The following is a 20,314-nucleotide window of genomic DNA, read 5'->3' on the forward strand; positions in this document are numbered from 1 at the left end:
AATGGATGAAGGGCAAAAATGACCAGCATGGTAAATGAATGAAAGCAAATAAATAGAACTATCAGCAAGTGAATACTGTGCAAGTGGGAGTTTTCACACATTTTGTAGGATAATTTTTAAAGTATATCTTACTATTTATTTATTTTTATGTAAAATATTATAATTCCACAGTCTTCATAGAGATTAGATTCTATTATTAAGTCTATTGATTTGATGGTCCATTCTAGGCCAATTATCACCAAAAGTGTATTTTTATCTAGCTTTTAGGATCAACCAATCACACCTCTTGGAATGATGACTCATACCTACCTAGCAACAGGGTCAACCACACCTCCTCACTAAGATAAGAGTTTCTGTCCATTTCTTGCTCAGAGTTCTCTGAGAATTTTCTGGAATCACTCCTAAGCCAAGACTCCTAGCTAGGAATTTTTAGGCTAAGTTAGGAGCTCTCTGAGAGGATTCTCAGAATCTTTAGGAATATGGGCCCTGGTTTAATATGGAGGTCTTAATTAATGGAAAACCCTCTTTGAGAAATTTTGTTGGGATTGGATCTAGAAGACAAGTTGATGGCTACGATGCTGTAATTGTTGAAGAGCTCAGAAAGATCTACTGGAGAGAAGGATTCCAGATATTAATTAGGTCAGAAGTTTCTAATGCCACTGTACTTGCATCTTTGACAGCTGTCGGAAGGATGCCTTAAAATTTTTCTCTAATGCCTACAATTTTATTTGTAAAGAAGCTCATGAAGTCATTACTACTGAGGGCTAAAGGAATAGATGGCTCAACAGAGCCGTGTCACTTTGTCAGCCTGGCTACAGTGCTGAAAAGAAACCTGGGGTTGTTCTCGTTTTCTTCGATTAATGATGAATAATATTCTGTACTAATATTACGGAGAGCTTTCTTTATAAGTTGTTAAGCTATCTTTCCAGGTTATGTGAGCTTCTTCAGAATTAGTGTAATGCCAAATTCTTTCCAGCTTTCTCACAACCTGCTTTGAACTGCACAACTGTGAATTATACCAGGGAGCTAGCCTCCTCCGATTCATTACCTTCTTTTTCAGTGGGGCAACTAAGTTTAGAGTTGTACTAAGCGATGCTGCAGTGCCATCAGCAAAATAATCTATCTGTGTAGAAGTTACACAATTGTGGTTGCTGTCGTCCACATCACTGGCACATGGCACCGAGGTAAATAAAGAAGGAATTAACTCCTTATATCTATATATCAGTATCATCAGATAAACATCTACTGTAATGAAATGCCTTTCCAGTTCCTGTGTCATCCATTATTGTAAATTCAAATGTTATGAGGAAATTATCAGACAAAATAGGGTTATGAGTAAATACTGTTAAACTTCCAGTTTCTACGCCGTATGTTAGGACAAGATCTAAGGTGTGATTAAAACAGTGAATTGATCCGTTTACATTCTGAGAAAAGCCAATTGAATCTAATAATGATGTAAATTAGGATCTAAGGCTGTCACTGACGACATCGACATGGATGTTAAAGTCACCTACTATAATGACTTTATCTGTTCTAAGAACTAAATCACATAAAAACTCAGAGAATTCAGCTAAAAACTCAGAGGTTACACCACAACAAAAATAATAGTTTTTTGTGTTTTCCTGTCTGGATGAGGAAGACTAACAGTAAGGCTTTCAAATGAATTAAAGCTCCGCTTAGGTCTAGGATTAATAGATAAATCAGAGTGGAAGATTGCTGCCACTACTCCTCCTCTACCTGTGCTTCACAAATGTGACAATTGCTATGACTGGGTGGCGTAGACTCATTTAAGCTAATATATTCATCATCCTGCAGCCACGTTTCAGTCAAACTAAATAGATCAATCTGATGATCAGTTATCAAATCATTCACTAAAAGAGATTTAGACGAGAAAGAGATCTGACACTTTTTGTCCCTATTCTTCTGTTCTAGCAGTGAATTTGTATTGATATGTATAAGGTTCCTATGAATAACTCCTCTTTTGTTGTTTTTTGATTTAAATAACCTGGGAATATCTATGGAGTTTAGAGATTTTTGGGTGTGAGACAGTCCTAGAGAACCGGCAGAGAAGTGTGTATGACTACAACGCCGCCTCCTGGTCTGAACTCTGGGTTGTCATAGTTTCGGGGGTTAATAAAATCGGCCATATTCCTAGAGATGAGAACAGCACCCGCTAAAGTGGGGTGGATGCCATCTCGCCTAATCATACCAGGCTTTCTCCAGAAAGTGTTCCAATTATCAATGAAGTCCATGTCGTTTGCTAGACACCACCTAGATAACCAGCGATGGAATGTCAAGATGCAACTAAAAAAAATGTCATCATTGGTCATATGGGCAGGGGTCCAGAGAAAACTACAGAGTCCGACATAGTTTTGGCAAACTTACACACCAATTCCACGTTAAGTTTAGTGACCTCCTGACGTAACCGGGTGTCATTACTGCCGACGTGAATAACAATTTTACCTGCCTTAGCTAGCAGTTTAAGGTAAGATTTAGTGTCGCCCGCTCTGGCCCCTGGAATGCATCTAACTATGGTCGCTGGATTCTCTATCTTCACATTCCGCAAAATGTTGCCAATTACCAGAATTAGTTTCTCAGTGGGTGCGTCGCTGAGTGGGGAAAATTGGTTCGAAACGTGAAGGGGCTGGTGGTGATCCACGGGCCGGGTAAGACTATGCTTCTTTTGTACCGTCACCCAGCCGCCCTGGTTTCCTGGCTGCTTGGGAGCTGCCAGGGGACAGCTAACAGGAGCTACGCTAACAGGAGCTATACTTGGTCGGTGCGCACCGGCTACAGGGCCCTGGCTAGCTGCTGGTTTGTTTTCCATGGAGCGGAGCTGTGCTTCCAATTCAGAATCTTTGGGTAGTTTTGCCCATTCCTCTCTGCAGCACCTCTCAAGCTCCTTCAGGTTGGATGGGAAGCGTCGGTGCACAGACATTTTCAGATCTCTCCAGAGATGTTCAATCGATTCAAGTCTCTCTAGCTGGGCCACTCAAGGACATTCAGTCCTGAAGCCACTCCTTTGATATCTTGGCTGTGTGTACAGGGTCGCTGTCCTGCTGAAAGATGAACTGTCGCCCCAGTCTGAGGTCAAGAGCACTCTGGAACAGGTTATCGTCCAGGTTTTCTCTGTACATTGCTGCATTCATCTTTCTTCCAAACATGACGGCTGGTATTCACGCCAAGTTCAATCTTTGTCTCATCAGACCAGCAAATTTTTTTTCTCATGGTCTGAGAGTCCTTCAGGTGCCTCTTGGAAAACTCCAGGCGGGCTGCCATGTGCCTTATACTAAGGAGTGGCTTCTGTCTGGTGTATTGCTGTATAGGTGGTTGTCCTTCTGGAAGGTTCTCCTTTCTCCATAGAGGAATACTGGAGCTCTAACAGAGTGACCATCAGGTTCTTGGTCACCTCCCTGACTAGGGACCTTCTCCCCTGATCGCTCAGTTTAGACGGCCAGCCAGCTCTAGGAAGAGTCCTGGTGGTTCTGAACTTCTTCCATTTACAGATGACGGAGGCCACTGTGCTCATTGGGACCTTTAAAGCAGCAGAAACTTTCTGTACCCTTCCCAAGATTTGTGCCTCAAGACAATCCTGTCTCGGAGGTCTACAGACAATTCCTTCATGCTTGGTTTGGGCTCTGACATGCACTGTCAACTGTGGGACCTTATATAGACAGGTGTGTGCCTTTCCAAATCATGTCCAATCAACTGAATTTACCACAGGTGGACTCCAATTAAGCTGTAGAAACATCTTAAGGATGATCAGTGGAAACAGGATGTACCTGAGCTCAATTTGAGCTTCATGGCGAAGGCTGTGAATACTTATATACATGTGATTTCTTAGTTGTTCATATTTAATAAAGTTGCAAACATATCAAAAAAAATAAAAAATAATAATTCACATTGTCATTATAGGGTGTTGTGTGTAGAATTTTCAGGAAAATTTAATTTAATCCATTTTGGGATAAGGCTGTATCATAACAAAATGTGGAAAAAGTTATTATTTCTTTAGTTAACAGCTCCAAGGACGGAGTATTTTAAAAGACCCTTATTACTAATGAACAGATACCACTTACGGTGCTTTTTCCTTTTCAGGCGATCATTAAGAATTGCGGTTTTGTATTTTTATTCCTCAGTGAATGAGACAAAACTCAGCTGACACAAGAGCACCCATGTTGGGTAGATGGTCTTTAATGTGACCCAGTGTACATTGCGTGTTCACACTACCAAAAGAACACGGCCAAATGTGTCGCAGACCACATTTGGCCGTGGTCAGAGATTAGATCTCTCAAATGTGATCTCAATGCGTCCTGGGTGTGTTCAGATCTGGTCACTTTGTTTGGATTCTGTAGGATGGATGTTAATGAAAGGTCTGAACACGGCCAAATGTGGCTTGCAGGTGTGATAATGTGGACAAGAAACTATTTACCTGCGTGTTGGCAGATGCAGCCTCCTGAAGGTCTTGTATGTCCTCAGCTCCCTGTGGAGCTCCATGAAGTGTTTCTCCTTCCTCTTCACCAGCCACGTAAATTCTCCGTGTTTCAACTCGATTTTATACACAGCTGGCATTGTCTGCACACACAGCAAAGCCTCCAGTTATCTACATCCGATGCTTTACATTTAAAAAGCTCCTAACACAAACAAATGGATGATGATTACTCTTGCTCGAAAGAAACATTCTTTCCTTTGTTCATTGCTCCTGAGTTGTGAACTTTTTCTGCCCCCTTGCAGCTTAATTAGTCAGAGCTGTCCAGCAGGCATGTGACACCAACATATGATTTTCCTAAGCAGTGAACAGTTTCCTCTGAGTCCAGCTGTGTCTGAAAGTCTGTTTGAAGTAGTTAAAACTAAAATTTTTGGCAGATTTTCCTGAAACCAGTATCAAAGAATTTGCACGTAGAACGTAGGTCAACTGTGATGTTGCCTCATGTCTCCTGTGTCTGGACCAAAAAGTTGCACTGAACCCACTACAAAGACTACAGCCAACAACTAGCTGGTACACACAGTACATTCTGAATCTGCATGAAAGGAAATTACTTTTCAAGAAAGCAGAAGAGCTATCATTAGCTAAGAGGCTAGAAAGAAAAGCTTCCGTGTGCCTTTTCAATTTGTCTTTTTGTTTCCTGTAGTAACCTCCAACATTGCAGCAATCAAATGCTCACAGACATCCTGACACCGGAAAATGGCTGATCATTGGCTTGGTGTGTCAAGGCCCCGACACTGTTATTTGGTAATATCTTAATGTTATTACAGATGTGAAAGTGCTCAGATAACTTTGTGGAAATACTTTGCTTTCTTGCTGAGAAACATAAAAGGTAAGCTGACCATTAAGACACCATCAAAACAAATCTTTGTTATCTATGCCTGCGTTTATAGCTATTAGTGAAAGAGTGTCAATGCTTTTAGCCAAGAAATAATCCAGTAAATATGGACCAAAAATTGTGTTCTTGTTCCCACAACAGGATTCTCACAGGATAACAGAATATGAATGAATGAATGAATGAATGAATGAATGAATCTTACTTCTATTGGATTAATAGCCTGTGAAACATAATTACAGCGCAAGTGAACAAGCCTTTATATTTTTGAAAAATTTATAGCCTATATATATTTGAAAGTATGCAGCAGAACTTGGTTTATTATGTGAAAGATTTGGACTTGACAGAAAATTAATGTAATAACTAATGTGGAAAAATTATTTACATTTTTATGGCTAATAATTATCTCATATATGTAATTCATGTTGCAGTAACTATACATTATTTTGCACCAATTAATGATTGTTGAAACGAGAGAAGTACTGATCTGAATTGTTATATGTCATCTAAAAATCTTTTGGATTTAACACAGCAGTTTATATAAATGTATCTACTACCTGAATGTGCAGTGGATGCTGTAATTCAAGCTGTAAAAAAAGTTAATGTAATGAATGTAAACATTCCACAGTGTCTTATGGATGAGAAAACTAAATAGAATCCAACAGTGAAAATGTGAACAGAAATGGACTCTTGTTGTTTGGATCACAGAAATAATAAATCTTACACTGAAACTGTCATGTACCATTCTCTTTTAGCATGTGGAAATGTGAGCTTCAGAGGTGCTGGTTGGCAGCACTTTGGACTGACCCAAACGAGCTGCTTTCCTCTTCTTTGAAACTAAGCTAACAGGTTCCTAGTTCCAAATTTATACAAATTTATATAATTTAACAAATATAAGAATCAGGTGGACGAGTTAATGCCATTAAGATGGTTTGGCTACCGAGATTTTTGTATTTATTTCAGAACGTCCCTATCTTTATTCCCAAATCTTTCTCCTTTGGACAATCAGCCTTCTCCATAAAGGGCTCCCAGATGTGGAATTCACTACCGACTGAAATAAACCTAACCCGAGACATTAAAATTTTTAATGCAAATGTTAAAGTCTGGCTGAAACAAAATCAGAGCTGTATGCACTTTTAATGGTTCATGACTTGGTATGATTTCAGATGTATTGTACATTTTATTGTATTATGTCGTTTTGATGTCTTTCTTCTTGCTTTCTTTTTTCTTTTAAAAGCCTAACTAGGGACGGGAGTTGGAAACTAGCATTAGCTATAATCTCTGTATGCAGAACATCAGTCACATTGACTTGTTTGTAACGAGTGGAAGTGTTACTATGTTAACCTGCATTGTCCCTATCAAATAAACTAAATTAAATTAAATTAAATTAAGCTTCTTGACTCCATCATCATAGCGTTTGTTTGGGGGTATAAATCTCATAGGATCTCTAAAAGCCACCTTCAAAAACCAAGGGAATGTGGGGGCCTGGGTTTACCGTGTTTTTTGCATTACTACTGGGCGGCCAGTGTTAGAGTTATGGTGTACTGGCAGTATGGCTTTGAGAGAGGGGACAGGTTCATCCCACCTCCTTGGTTAACCATTGAAAAAAGCCTAACGAGAAATACTTCTCTCCCTGCTCTCCTCTTCTCCTCCCCAAGGTCCTCTGCAGCCTACAGGAACGATCACTTTGTTCTGTTAAATGCTCAGAGGATCTGGAATCAAATCAGAAAATGTTGTGCGCTTCCAGACACCTCTGTAAACGCTCCAATCTGGCAAAACCATGACTTTTTACCATCTCTTACGGACAGAGCCTTCAGAGAGTGGAGCTGTAAGGGTATTGTTAGTCTAAAAGACCTTTATATTGATGGAAACTTTGGCTCTTTCGAACAACTGCAGTCCAAATTTTCTCTTTCAAAAGTCGACTTTTTCAGATACCTACAATTGAGACATTATGCTAGACAGGCTACTAAGTCACTCGGTTTACCACCTAAAAAAGATGCATTGCTCGAAGCCCTCCTGGGCCCCCCTGAAGCAAAACACCTGATCTCAGGGCTGGTTAGTTACTTCTCAAGTACCCTGGATTCATCTACTATTAAGATTAAACAAACCTGGGAAGAGGATCTTGGTATTGAGATTGACAATGAATCTTGGGAGGAGGTATTAACAAACATTAAATCTTGCTCGATTAATGCTAGGCTTCAGCTGATCCAGTACAAGATAGTCCACAGATTACATTATTCTAAAACTAGATTACATAAAATTTTCCCTAATCTGTCTCCACTGTGTAATAGATGCAATGCAGCCGAAGGCTCTCTTGCACACCTTTTCTGGTCCTGCCCAAAACTACATAACTTTTGGTCTCTCATTTTCCAATGGTTTTCCTTTGCCTTTAACTTAATAGTAACACCTGACCCTGAAACTGCTCTGTTAGGACATTCTAATACTTTAAAAAAGAGTGATTATAACATGCGTACTGCTTTTACTTTTGGCATGATGATTGCTAAGAGATGCATACTGAAAATGTGGAAGTCCGATTTAGCCCCCAAGTTTGAGACTTGGCAGAAGGAACTCATGAGCATTTTACATGTGGAGAGACTGAGATATGAACTTTCTGGTAATCCCTTGAAATTCTCCAGGATATGGAACCCAGTACTAGATCATATGACTGACCAATGATGCTCTCTTAACCCTTTTATCTTATTTACGCACCTCTCTGGTAAGATGAACAGTTGTACAGTGGAGCTGTTAGTACTGCTGTGACTTTCGCCCCCTTACTACTACTTTTTTTTTTTGTTTTTGTTTTTTCATTTTATTTTTATTTTACATTTCTGTGTTATTGTTGGCCTTTTATTTTTATTCTCTTAGTTTATGTACTGGTCTTTGTCTTCTTGTTTCTTATTTGCTGTAATATTAATCTGAAAAATTCCATAAATAAAGTGTTAAAAAAATATATATATATAAGAATCAGGCTACTACTCTGCAAGAAAGCAAATTAACGTGTCTTCTAAACTGACCAATTATTTCTCTGTAACCCTGATTAACGATGTGGATGGTTCTGTGTGGAAGACCTGTCACCTTGCTGACGCTCCTCTGCGTGGTGACATTGAAGCGGTCCTGAGCCGAGGTGAAACGCTCCACCTCCAGGATTTTGGCGGTGATTGGTGAGGACAAGTAGACTTTGGCCTCTGCCTCCTTGAAACCAACTGTGTTGTAGATTGCAGTAAAAGGCAAACGGTCCGCTGTGGAAAAATATGCAGTAATAAAAACACACCACTGATATAATGTGAAGAAAAACACAACGTGGAGGGTGAAGTGATGATGATACCTGAGACGCTGCCGTCTGTTGTGTCATAGTCGCCATCATCGAACTGCAGCTCCCTGGGGTCCAGGTTCTCCATGATGCCTGTCATATCACTGGCAACTAGCTGCAGGGTGCTGGAGGTTGGCTCCGATTGCCTCAGCATGGTTAGCACTCAGTGTGGAGCCCGGGGCTCACCTGGACAGACAGGTAGGTCGGAGATTGGAGTGTTAAGCCAAAGGTCAAATTTGAAGCAACCAGTGCAACCCAGAAAACTCCTCCTCTGACCTGCTGCTGGTCTTAATAAAAACGTATCGTGGACCTAGGGACGTCATGAGACCAGTAGAACAAAACTTTCATTAGTTATTACAAACCCCTGGTTCATTGCCCAGGCTGGAAGAAAACAAAGTAAGAAATCCTTGAATCCTGTCATATCGCCCCAGAGTCAATGTGTAACTGTTAACCGCTTGTACACCAATAAGGAAGCCGGGGATTTCACTTGTTCATTAACTACAGCAAGATGACCAGCACTATAGGCCCTGAGAACACATTTAAAGGGACCCTAGCTCTGTCCGAGAGTGCTCCAAAAACTGGTTAACAGAACTTACTTCAGATGGTATAAAATTCAGGTGCCAGAACCCGGAAAAGGGATCATATCACTCCAATTTTAAGATCTTACTGATTACTTTTAAAGCGCTGAAAAGCCATGTCCTTGGCTATGTGATTGATCTTTTAGCACCTTTAGACGTAGTGCACGCCTTTGAGATGATATCAGGTCTAGCCGATTGATTGAACAAATTATAACTTTCAAACGTATACAGTTTTACTGATTTTGAGCTCACAGGAATGGGAAAAATACCCTTGATGATCTGGAGCTCTCTCAAATGATGATTCAGGTTTAATTCAATGTTATCATCACTGAACGTATTGAGGTAAATTTGACAATGAACCTGTCCCAAGACGATACAGTTCATGGTCTCTGTATGTTTGCATCATCCACACACAGCATTCCTTGTGACATTCATGTTTCTGGGTCAGTTTATGTGAAAATTCAACATGGTTGCTTCCTACGCTTGTCCTCTGCTAATCCTGATGTTTGGATTAGCGTCTCGTGTGATGTGATCTGAGGTTGTGAGGGAGTGGAGGAAAGAGACCAATGGACTGATGACAGGTTATAAAGAGAACACAAGAAAGAGAGGATGCTAGGAAAGGTAGAAGCAAAGGGGAGCATTTATAAGAGAGACAAAGCGGACTAAATGATATTAAGTGGGTAAACAAATGGATCACTTTTCGGTTATAGAGGTGTTTACAGAAGGAGCAACCTGAAATATGAGGCTAATGCAGAAGTAATAAAAACTGCAGTTCCTCTAAAGCCCGGTTCCGATCTCATCTTATTTTAACTATGATTTCAGTTTCAGTTTTCAATCAGTTTTTCAGTTATTCTTGAATTCCCTGCATCATTTCATGAAGTTGGCTCTTGTTGGTCAGTAATTAAAGAGCAACTTAAGTTCTTGAATCAAGCTGCAGTATCCAGCTTCTATTGCAAACTGGAGATTATACTTGTTTTTTGTATGCCAGCCACCACAGCAGCTGAGATCAAACTTACCCAAGAGGACTGACTTAAGGAGCTGCAGTTGAATGACTACAGAATTACAAAGCATTCTAGCTGTTAGGGTATTTATGACTCTGACTGTTGATGTTTCACAGGTGTTCACACATGGCACTACCATGCATTTCCACATATATCAACATCCAGCTCTTCAAAGCATACTCTGTATGCAAATAAACTCCAACATAATTTGGGGCGCAGCAGAATATTTTAATAGCTACTGTCTCTAATGGGCTACACTGCTGTATCAGAACCACAAACAGCCCTTTTCTGTGTGTATCCGTTATGACGTCAGCACACACGTTAAGTTATTATTTATTGATCTCTGCCTTGACATTATTTTTGAGACCTACCTGAAAGAGGTAAATAAAGGCAATGGTGATTATTGAAGAAATACACAACTTAAGTCCACGGGGCTCTTTATACATCAACATGATGGCATCAATCACATGCCAACAAGTTTTTTAATGACAGAACCACACACAGTTTACTCACATTAAATAATTTAATTTGTTAATTCTTGTTTAGATTTATTTCTTATTTAGTTAGTTAACAGCAATCAAGGACATTTTCTGTTTCAGACAAATAGTGGCTGTGGGTATTTTTCTGCAAAATGCCGCAGCAAGAGCATTGACAGGAATTAGCAAGAGATATCATATTACTCCAGTTTTAGCTTCTCTTCACTGGCTCCCTTTAAAGTCTAGAATAGAATTTAAAATCCTCCTCCTTACATACAAGGCCCTTAAAGGCCTAGCTCCATCGTATCTTAAAGACCTCATTGTACCATATCATCCCAACAGATCACTTCGGTCTGAAAGTGCAGGCCTACTTGTGGTTCCTAGAATTTCAAAAAGTAGAATGGGAGGCAGAGCTTTCAGCTATCAGGCTCCTCTCCTGTGGAACCAGCTCCTAGTTTGGGTTCGGGAGGCAGACACTCTCTCTATTTATAAGGTCAGGCTTAAGACTTTCCTTTTTGATCAAGCTTATAGTTAGGGCTGGACTAAACCATCCCTTAGTTATGCTGCTATAGGCCTAGGCTGCTGGGGGACGATGCACCAAACACATGTCCTCCTTCTTTCTTCTCTCTCCTCTCGCGCATCCTCCACTTTCTTTTCTCTGGCACAGAGCTCTTGCCCTCTAATTTCCTATCTACTACTAGTCATGCAATTCTGTGCTATTACTATGTAGAATGTTTACTGCTGTGTGTGCCCCCCCCCCCCCTTCTTCTTGTGAGTATCTCTGGCCTGGAGTTGTGCGTTTCCTGTAGAGCTCCATACTACATCTGTTGTCGTGGTCTCATCAGCCTGCCCAGTCTTCATGGAATCCTGAAGTTATCCACTCCTACCTGAATGAACAATTCTCCAACCTGCCTATGATTCCTCTTACATTTTCAAACTGTCATGTAACATCATCAGTTTGTATCATAAGATTCCACATGTACGCTTTAGTCAGATATGTGTATCTATGACAGATGTATGTTTATCTTGCTGTTCTCTTCTCTTCTCTCTTTGCTGTTCTCTTCTCTCTTTCTTCTGTCTGTACCCGGCTGGCCTTAGGCAGATGGGTCCCTCCATATGAGCTGGGTTCTGCTCGAGGTTTCTTCCCGTTAAAAGGGAGTTTTTCCTTGCCACCGTTGCCTTCAGGCTTGCTCTGGGGGTTTCAGGCCGGGTTTTTGTAAAGCGTCTTGAGACGATTTGTATTGTTATTGACGCTATATAAATAAAATTTAATTGAATTGAATTGAATGAATGAGTTAAACACCTCTTCCACTGATCACCCCTGTTGAGTAGGAGGCCTTTAATGTGACCTAGGACTCATTGTGTGTTCACACTACCAAAGGAATGAGGTCAAATGTGTCTCAGACCATTTCTACGTGTGGTCTAAGATCAGATCACTCAAATGCACCCTCACTGAGTCCTGGGTGTGTTCACTGGGTGTGTAAGCTGGACACGTATGATCAGAGTTCCATGTCACCCATAGACACCCACAGAATTTATCTAACAACTAGATGAACTAGATAAAGAGGACAAACACACAGAATCACCTGAGCTTCTGTCGAACCTGCACTAACAATCAACAGTTGAAAAGGATTTGTAGAAAAGTCCAGAACTCCAGAAAACCTATAGCTTCATCACTGTTACATACAGAAAGATATCAAGGCCAAGTGGTAAATGGTAAATGGCCTCGCTTTTAGATAGCGTTTTTTTACCTATTGGTACTCAAAGTGCTTTACAGTCACAGACGCATCTACCCACTCGCTCACACAGGCACACACACATTCACACACCACTGACACGCACTGGGAGCAACTGTCTTGCTCAAGGACACTTCACCATGTGGCACATTCAGGGGATCGAACCACTAACCCTCTGGTTCGTAGACAACCCACTCTACCTACTGAGTCACAGCCATCCCATGCATCTCTTGCATCTCTTGTCTCTGATCATTCCTGTCACACAAGCTTTTAGCTTGCTTTCAAGCTTTCAAGCTTCAACAGTTCACTTCTAGACACTTAAAATGTGGTTTCACTGAGGTCTGTCTGCTTTCACTTCCTCCACCAGAAGAAATAACCACCGACCACACAGGAAGGGAGAATATCCAATAAGTCACACTTCTGATCCCTAGCAAGTGTTTTGGCCACCACAAGCACAATAATAAAACCCAAACCCTGCCCTTTAAAAAACAGAATGGGATGTTTAAAGGATAAAACTTTGAACTAATGGACAAATATTAAGTCACATTAATCTCTGAAACTGCAAACAACATTTTTATCATCACAACTATTATAAACCTTTAAAATAAATTTAGTCATTACATTTATATAAAACACAGTAAAAAGAATAAACATTTTCTGTAACTAATTCTCATCAATCTATATGTTATCCTGCAAACAAATATTTCCACAACAACATGATTATCTAGAATGAATAATGAGTAGACCAACTGATTGGTGTGATTCAGAAGAGGTCAGCTCTGAAGGCTTCTTGGCTTTCTTTGCCTCACAGCTAATAGTAGCCCTTCCTAAGTCCCTAGCCTCCCAGCTATGGTAACTCTTCTTAGCTTCCTAGCCTCCCAGCTAGTGGTAGCTCTTCCTAGCTTCCTAGCTTCCCTTTCAATAATAGCTCTTCCTAGCTTCCTAGCCTCCCAGCTAATGGTTGCACTTCCTAGCATTCTAGCCTTGCAGCTAATAGTAGCTCTTTCTAGCTTCCGAGCCTCCTAGCTAATAGAAGCTCTTCATAGCATCTCCCAGCTATTAGTAACTCCTCCTAGCTTCCTAGCCTGTCATGAAAGGTTTGGAATTTATGAGGTAAGTATTTAGTTACAATTAAGAGCAAATTAAAAGCTGATCAGAAAATAGAATATGAATATACTGAAGTTATTAAAGAGAAAAAGCTTGCGTCAAATATAATCATGTTGGAGATTCTTCTTTCTTCAGTTGAAGTGCTTAAAAGCCACTAATTTATCCACAGAAGCTTTCAACAATATCACCAAGAGCAGCATGGACCATTAGCATCTCACCAGAGTAAAGTGAGCTCTGTCTTTTAAATTCATCCTGCTGATCCATTGTTTTTTTCACCACAAACTAAAGGCTACAGCACAACTCTTAACAGCCAGGTGAAGACATCTGAGCAGACAATGGACACAGGCTCACAAAAATTGTACAGTTGAAGATGGTCTGATGTAGCTGCGTTTGCGCTGAGGCTGCAGACGGTAGGTTAGAATCAACTGCATGAAAGACCATCATGAAGAACTACTGCCACATATCAATAGCCTTCTGCTGCTGCCATAATGGTGTGGAAAATATTTCCTTACTTTGAGCATCATAACATTTCATTATGGGATGTGTTTCAACCAAGAGACTGGTACTCAGATGACTTGTATGACTATGCCTCTGTTACTCCTCTGTCCATCCCCATATAAAGCTCGCCCAAATTATTTCATTGGGCCTATAGACCTTTGCTGGAGCATAATCAGTTTCCAATGTAGAAACTCCAGAGTGGAGAAAGTTTGTGTTGCTTCCAGGCTGTAAGCATGTGCATCCCTTCACGTCCACAGTATTATATTGGTTTTGAGTCTGCTGTTGAGCAGAAACCGTACATCCTGGTGGTATTTCTCAGTGCAAAATCAAACAAATCACATGTAAATACAGCAACCTTTACTGTACTACATTGCCACCTTAACACTGAAGCCACACAGCCCACGCAAACACAAACACAAACACAACGTATCAGCTGTGGTATGCAAACCATCTGCAGGACAAAGGTCAAAAGCATATTATGTTGAAACTCTGTGTAAAAGATTGAGGTGTGTCTGACGAACAATAGCTTCTCGTGGAACCGGTGATGCAGGGACTTAAAGAATAATAGAGAGCAGGTAAAAGTAAAGGAGGGAACAGCTCAGAGTGAAGCAATGCGGGCCAACACTAAGCAGAAAAGAAAACTGAGATAATTTAATATTTTTTAGTGCCTGCTGGCAAGAAATACATCTGATGAGTTAATTGACTGACAAGGAACAGAAACCCTGGCAGTGAAAATACCTTTTTTGCGTGATTTATTTTGTTGAAACATGACCACCGAACAGGTCAATAACTCCTCAACTGAGCTGAATTAAAAAACAGTCAAGTGTTCCTGATTTTACTGAGATGTGAACTCAGTAAAATGCCCAGGCTGGAAGAAAACACCAGACTTACAGACATATAATTGAGTCAGGCATTTTCATTGGTAGTAATTTTTGACCACCAGATTTTGGCAGATTCAATCATTTCCTGACAGCTTGCAATAAAAGCTAACTACTTCTTTAGAGCAATGACTGAAAATGAATCTTAGGGCAAACAAATATGCATTTACTTTTACTATTCTTCTTCTTCAATGACTTTTGCTGATTCCAGGGGTTCTTGATATTTTACCTTCACCTGTAAAAACAAAGTTGTCAAAAAATCATTATCTGAGTGCCTGTGCATCCTTGTGTTTTACACAAAATGTAAATACAACCTAGTTATGTCCAACTAGCCTGGAATGGGCAGACTCAGTTCTTATCTGGTAATAGCAATTTTGTTGTAAACTAATTCGACACCACAGCACTCAGATAACGTGTATGACTACTTTACTGTTACTCTTCGGTCCATCCCCACATAAAGCCTACCCAAACGATTTGATTGGACCGACAGATCTTTGCTGGAGCATAATCAGTTCCCAACAGAGAGACTCCAGCCTAACTTTACTCCACAAAAAAATGGGAGCGAATAAGTGAGGCAACAGTTTTTAGCTTCCATTTCCACAAAAATAAAACATGTTTTTTTCTCTGTTTTTGATCTTCATCACTTATCCATATTTTTAGATGCTAAATGTTTCACTTCCTTCCACTGCTAGTGTCTAAATGGATTGGATGACATGACTGGACTTAAATCTCAAATCGGGAGAGGAAACTGAGCGCAAAGCTTTGTTGTTGACAAAGGGAACTGCAAAAGAATACTTGAAATGATTAATGTGGATAGAGGGTGGTGTCTGGACATGTGTGCATCATGTTCAGGCCAGTGAGCACTCACATTAATTGAGTACAGTGTGGACCATTACCCCCTAACAATGTATCATTCGCCAGCCAGGTGGCAGGCTGCTGAGTCCTCACACACACTCAAAATAAATAAATAAAAAACTCCCCATACGTATATTTAACAAGGAAGATCTGGAAGAAAAAAAAAACTATTAGAGTTTAACAGAAATCTGATGAGAAATGAGGAATGACCTGGATGACAAAAAGATTAAAAAGATATTTGTAAAAGTCAGCCAGGTTTTTCGTCTAAAATAACAAACAAAAAACAAGAATACTGAGCTGCAACCATTCCAGATTTTGCAACAAAACTGTTTTAAACAAAGAAAGCATGTAACAGCAAGAGTGGAAACCACCAACTGTTTTATACAATAGCAGGAGGAGCATGAATTTCCGATTATTTCTTGACGTATCCACTGACCTGAGCCCGCAGAGGCTGAAAGACGCCCATCATTTTATTCCTCAGCAACAGCAGCAGCAGCAGTAGAACATTACTCTCCTAAACTGTCTCCAGCCTAGAAAAAATCTGCCTCTCAAAATGCCACTTGCCTCCACTGTGATGTTCTTTCTACAACCGCACTTCAAATCTCTTTACACACACTCACACACACACGCTCTAAGCAACACACCCACACTCACACACACACTTTCACAGGAGCCCTGACAGACAGTCTGGGAGGTTACGAGCCAAGTGCTGCAGTGAGGCAGACAGAGGAGAGGAAAATTCAGGCGGGCGGGACGCACTGGAAAGAGAAGACACGCCATTGGCCTGAGGAGAACTTGGGAGCTTAAAAACAGCCAATGAGAGAGGTAAGGGACTTCCTGTTTTAGGAACCTGAGTTTGTTAAAGGGCCCAACAGGTCCAGGGTTTTCATGGGACTGAGGAAAACATAACTGTACAACTGCAAGAAATAGTTTATTAATCAATTAGTTGAACTGTGAGGCCACAATGAAGCTTGCGACAGTTTTGAAATCCATCAAGTCTTCTTCTCTTTAATCACCAGTCCATGGCAGGACCTGAAACACTCCAATGCAACTCTGGTAAAAAACAAAAACTATGCTGCATCCATTTGAGTCACAGCAGCACTAAGCGGGTGCTACTTTTTAGCAATTTTTAGTGCCAAGTTTCCTGCCCTATGCACTCAAAATGCCGGCAATGGGCTATGTTTTAATCCTGGTCATGTTAATGGAAAACATTTCCTTCTTTTAGCTTCTGTAATATGTGGATTTGCTGATTTACTCTGTCCTATCTGATGGCTGTTTTATCAAAAGTACAGTACCTTACCTGAAATCCCCTGACCTACCTTGGCACTGCATAACCTGTCATCCTGTTTAGACACACCCAGGATATTTTGGCATTGATATAACTCCACCCTTTGGACTGGAAAACCCATTTAACCTCCAAACTATGTTGTATCCAGAACTGATGTTATTAAGTTTTCTGTCTGTTTTTAATATATGTTCATTTATACGGCATTATGAGATTCATAAAGTTGATGGAAACTTTTTTTTTTTTTAATCACACACACCCCTGACTGACTTTGCTGTGGGTTGCTAAATTTACTTTAATATGCATTAACATCCTGAAAATCTGCAACAATCCTTCAGCTCATAGGAGCCACTGGAACTGTGGCTAGCACAGGTTAGCACATTGTATCAGGTTGGAAAAGACCTTTTTTAAAAATTAACTTAAAACAACATATAAGAAAAATGAACACTTGAATTTTCCTTTGGCTTCACTTTTGAGTTGCTATGTACTCCATACTCAATCAATTTTCTTCACTTATTCAGTGATTTGTGATGATTCTTCAATCCATCCATCCACCCTGGACTGTAAACAAAAAAATATTTTAAGTCAACTACTCAAACAAAAGTTCAAAATTTTGGGTAATGCATTGGCCTTTCTACAAAAATATGAATGCCGTCTGTTTAGTTATTTTGAACATACATCCAGAAACATGGAGAAACAGCAATGTTTGCCAGGGCTTTCATGCTAGATCCAAGGTTAGTTTAGTGTAAAGGATGCAAACTTGGGGAAACCCTAGGTCCAGGGTTTTCATGAGAATGACGAAAACATAGGCCTAATCATAGTGGAGCTGTTGATCAATATATAACTCTTGTCTGTAGCTACAGTAATTACAAAGCTACAGCCAAAAGCAGGTTAGCTTAGCTTAGCATAAAAAAATGGAAACTTGAGAAAACAGCTAGCTTTTTCATGCTAAATAGAGGGTTCGATTAGCATAAATAATGAAAAAGGCTAGCTTTTCCGGGGTTTTCATGCTAGGTCTAGAGTCTTGGCAATGCCAATGCAAACTTGGGAAAATAGTTTGCTTTTTTTAGGGTTTTAATGCTAGATCCAGGGTAAGCATAGAATAAACAATGGAAACTGGGGAAACAGTTAGCTTTTCCAGGGTTTTCATGCTAGCTCAGGTTAGCTTATCAAAACAATGGAAACTTGTGGAAACAGCTAGCTTTTCCAGGGTTTTCATGCTAGCTTAGTTTAGCTTAGCATACACAGTGGAAACTTGGGGAGACAGCAAGCTTTCCCAGAGTTTTTGTGAATCCAAAGGTTAAAAAAGCTTCCCAGCAGAATGTCTACTGCTCATTAATAAACATTTTTTTCCTTCTTGCTTGTCAAGGAACTAGGCAACTAAGAGGAATAATAACTCTACAAGAACGTGGTTTTGGTTTATGGCAGACCTAAAAGAACTACAAAAAATCGGGCTTGGCTGAAGTTCGATACCGATCCGATCATTTAAAAAATGCCTGGTTCAGCCCCAATATAGATCGGGACATCTCTAGGCAATCGTTTACAATGTTATAAATCTGAATGAAGGATGAAAATGTTCGAATTGCATGTAAACAATTTCCTTGGAGGATTAATAAAGTATGCTGATTCTGATGTGTTTTCAGATGAAGAGACCAAAGCACAAAGATACTCAGATTTGGAGGAGGACAGGAAGCTGAAACTAACTTTTAAATGTGCTCAAACAACTAATAAATAGTTGCTCTGTTTAAAACCAAATCCATTTAATTGAAGAAGCCTGGCAGTTATTAGCTGCACCAGTAAATAAATGATAATAGACTCGTGAAGGTGTATAAATGGGTCTTAAAGGTAGTACCAAGATCATGAGGCACACCTGAACAGGTTGAATATTTCTCTAAAGGAATGAATATGAGTTGAGGAAACAGGACCAACCAGTTAGAACTTTCTAGAAGGAAGTGTGAATGAAGCTGGGGGACAGAGCGGCTCCCCACCCCAAGACAAGAAGGCCAACGTGACTCATTGTTGACATTCCAGAGGACTAAATTTTTGAAACTTCCACCCACATGTGAGTTACTGCAACACACAAACACACAAAGCTTTCACAACGCTATGTGACAAAAATGGGTAGAAACTACCGACCTTGAAGCTGCCTCAGCCTAAACTGCAACTTTTCTCTATTTAGTGTGGTGTGAGTAAAAGGAGCTCCAGACTTCAAGCTACAAATCACTCCTTATTACCATTTCATGCACTCAGTGTTTATGTCCTCCACTTCAGTATTTCATTGTCTCAAATTAATAGATAATATTATTTCCTGTGCTTAAACCCTAAACACAGTTTTATGACCTGGGTGAAATATTCTCATAGTTGATATCCAGTAAGACTTTTATGGAAAATGGAAAAGGTCAAAACCTGAAGCACATACATCATAATCCAAGCTAATAACTCAACACGCTAAACTCAACTGTTAAATGGATGAGAATCTGTTAAATAGTTTTATCCCTCCACCAGTGAATAGTGACAAATCTAAATTCAACAGTTTAGGGCACAGTTGTTCTGCATTTTTGGGTGAGGTAACTAACAAAGTAACAAAGAGTGAGCTTTACAACAGGTTAAATCTTTTTTTATTATATATTATATTATATATAATATATATTATTATATTATTATTCTATGAAAATCCAAATTCAACAAACACAAGTTGCCTCTAAGGGTACGTGATCTAATCTAAAGAGCGGTTGAAGTGAACAAGAGAAGAAAAAAATTATTTTGAACATTTGTGTTACAATGTTTCTTTAGTGTTCTGTGACATTGATTAATAAGAATTAAATAAAAGTTACAAGCTCAGACAATAACAACTGGGTTCATTCATTCAGATTCGTCCATGTGGATAATGTAGGAAACTTTCTGCCAGAAGTGCTTCATGAGCTGCAGCCAGCAGAATTTGAACAGAACAGAAAAAAGAAAAGTCATAAGACTATGTGAAATATTTTTACCATCTGGGAAAAAACACTTCTTTGACAATATTCTACGCTATATAAGTAGTTTTGGTTGTTAATGGACAGCGACAAGAAACAAATTGTGCAAAGCATCATTACAAGTTATATACAAATCAAAGCATTCTGATAACAAGTGAATATAGGTGAATTGTACAAAACTGCTCAAGACTCCTGCATGGTATGTTGCCGTTTCCAGCTTCAGATCAGTACCATGCATCGCCCCTCTTTGTAAGGCTGTTAATTACACACCAATCAGCTTCACCATCATTCTTAATTAGC

At 39.8% G+C, this 20,314-nt stretch overlaps 1 protein-coding gene across 3 annotated transcripts in view; it reads right to left on the reverse strand.

Annotated features, from left to right (window-relative positions):
- pld1b (phospholipase D1b) overlaps positions 1 to 20,314 on the reverse strand; it is a 72,479-nt gene that overhangs the window by 41,733 nt on the left and 10,432 nt on the right. For all 3 annotated transcript variants that reach the window (XR_014699583.1, XM_084566091.1, XM_084566090.1), the window contains exons 2-4: positions 8,644 to 8,814; positions 8,394 to 8,557; positions 4,430 to 4,572 (exon numbers count right to left, since the gene is read on the reverse strand). Coding sequence is in view for 2 of the 3 variants with exons in the window: in XM_084566091.1 (XP_084422217.1) it covers positions 4,430 to 4,572; positions 8,394 to 8,557; positions 8,644 to 8,782 (446 nt within the window). In the remaining variant the exon portion in view is untranslated. The remainder of the gene's footprint in view (positions 1 to 4,429; positions 4,573 to 8,393; positions 8,558 to 8,643; positions 8,815 to 20,314) is intronic.

Source organism: Chelon labrosus (assembly GCF_963514085.1).
Source record: "Chelon labrosus genome assembly, chromosome: 18".
NCBI classification, from domain to species: domain Eukaryota; kingdom Metazoa; phylum Chordata; class Actinopteri; order Mugiliformes; family Mugilidae; genus Chelon; species Chelon labrosus.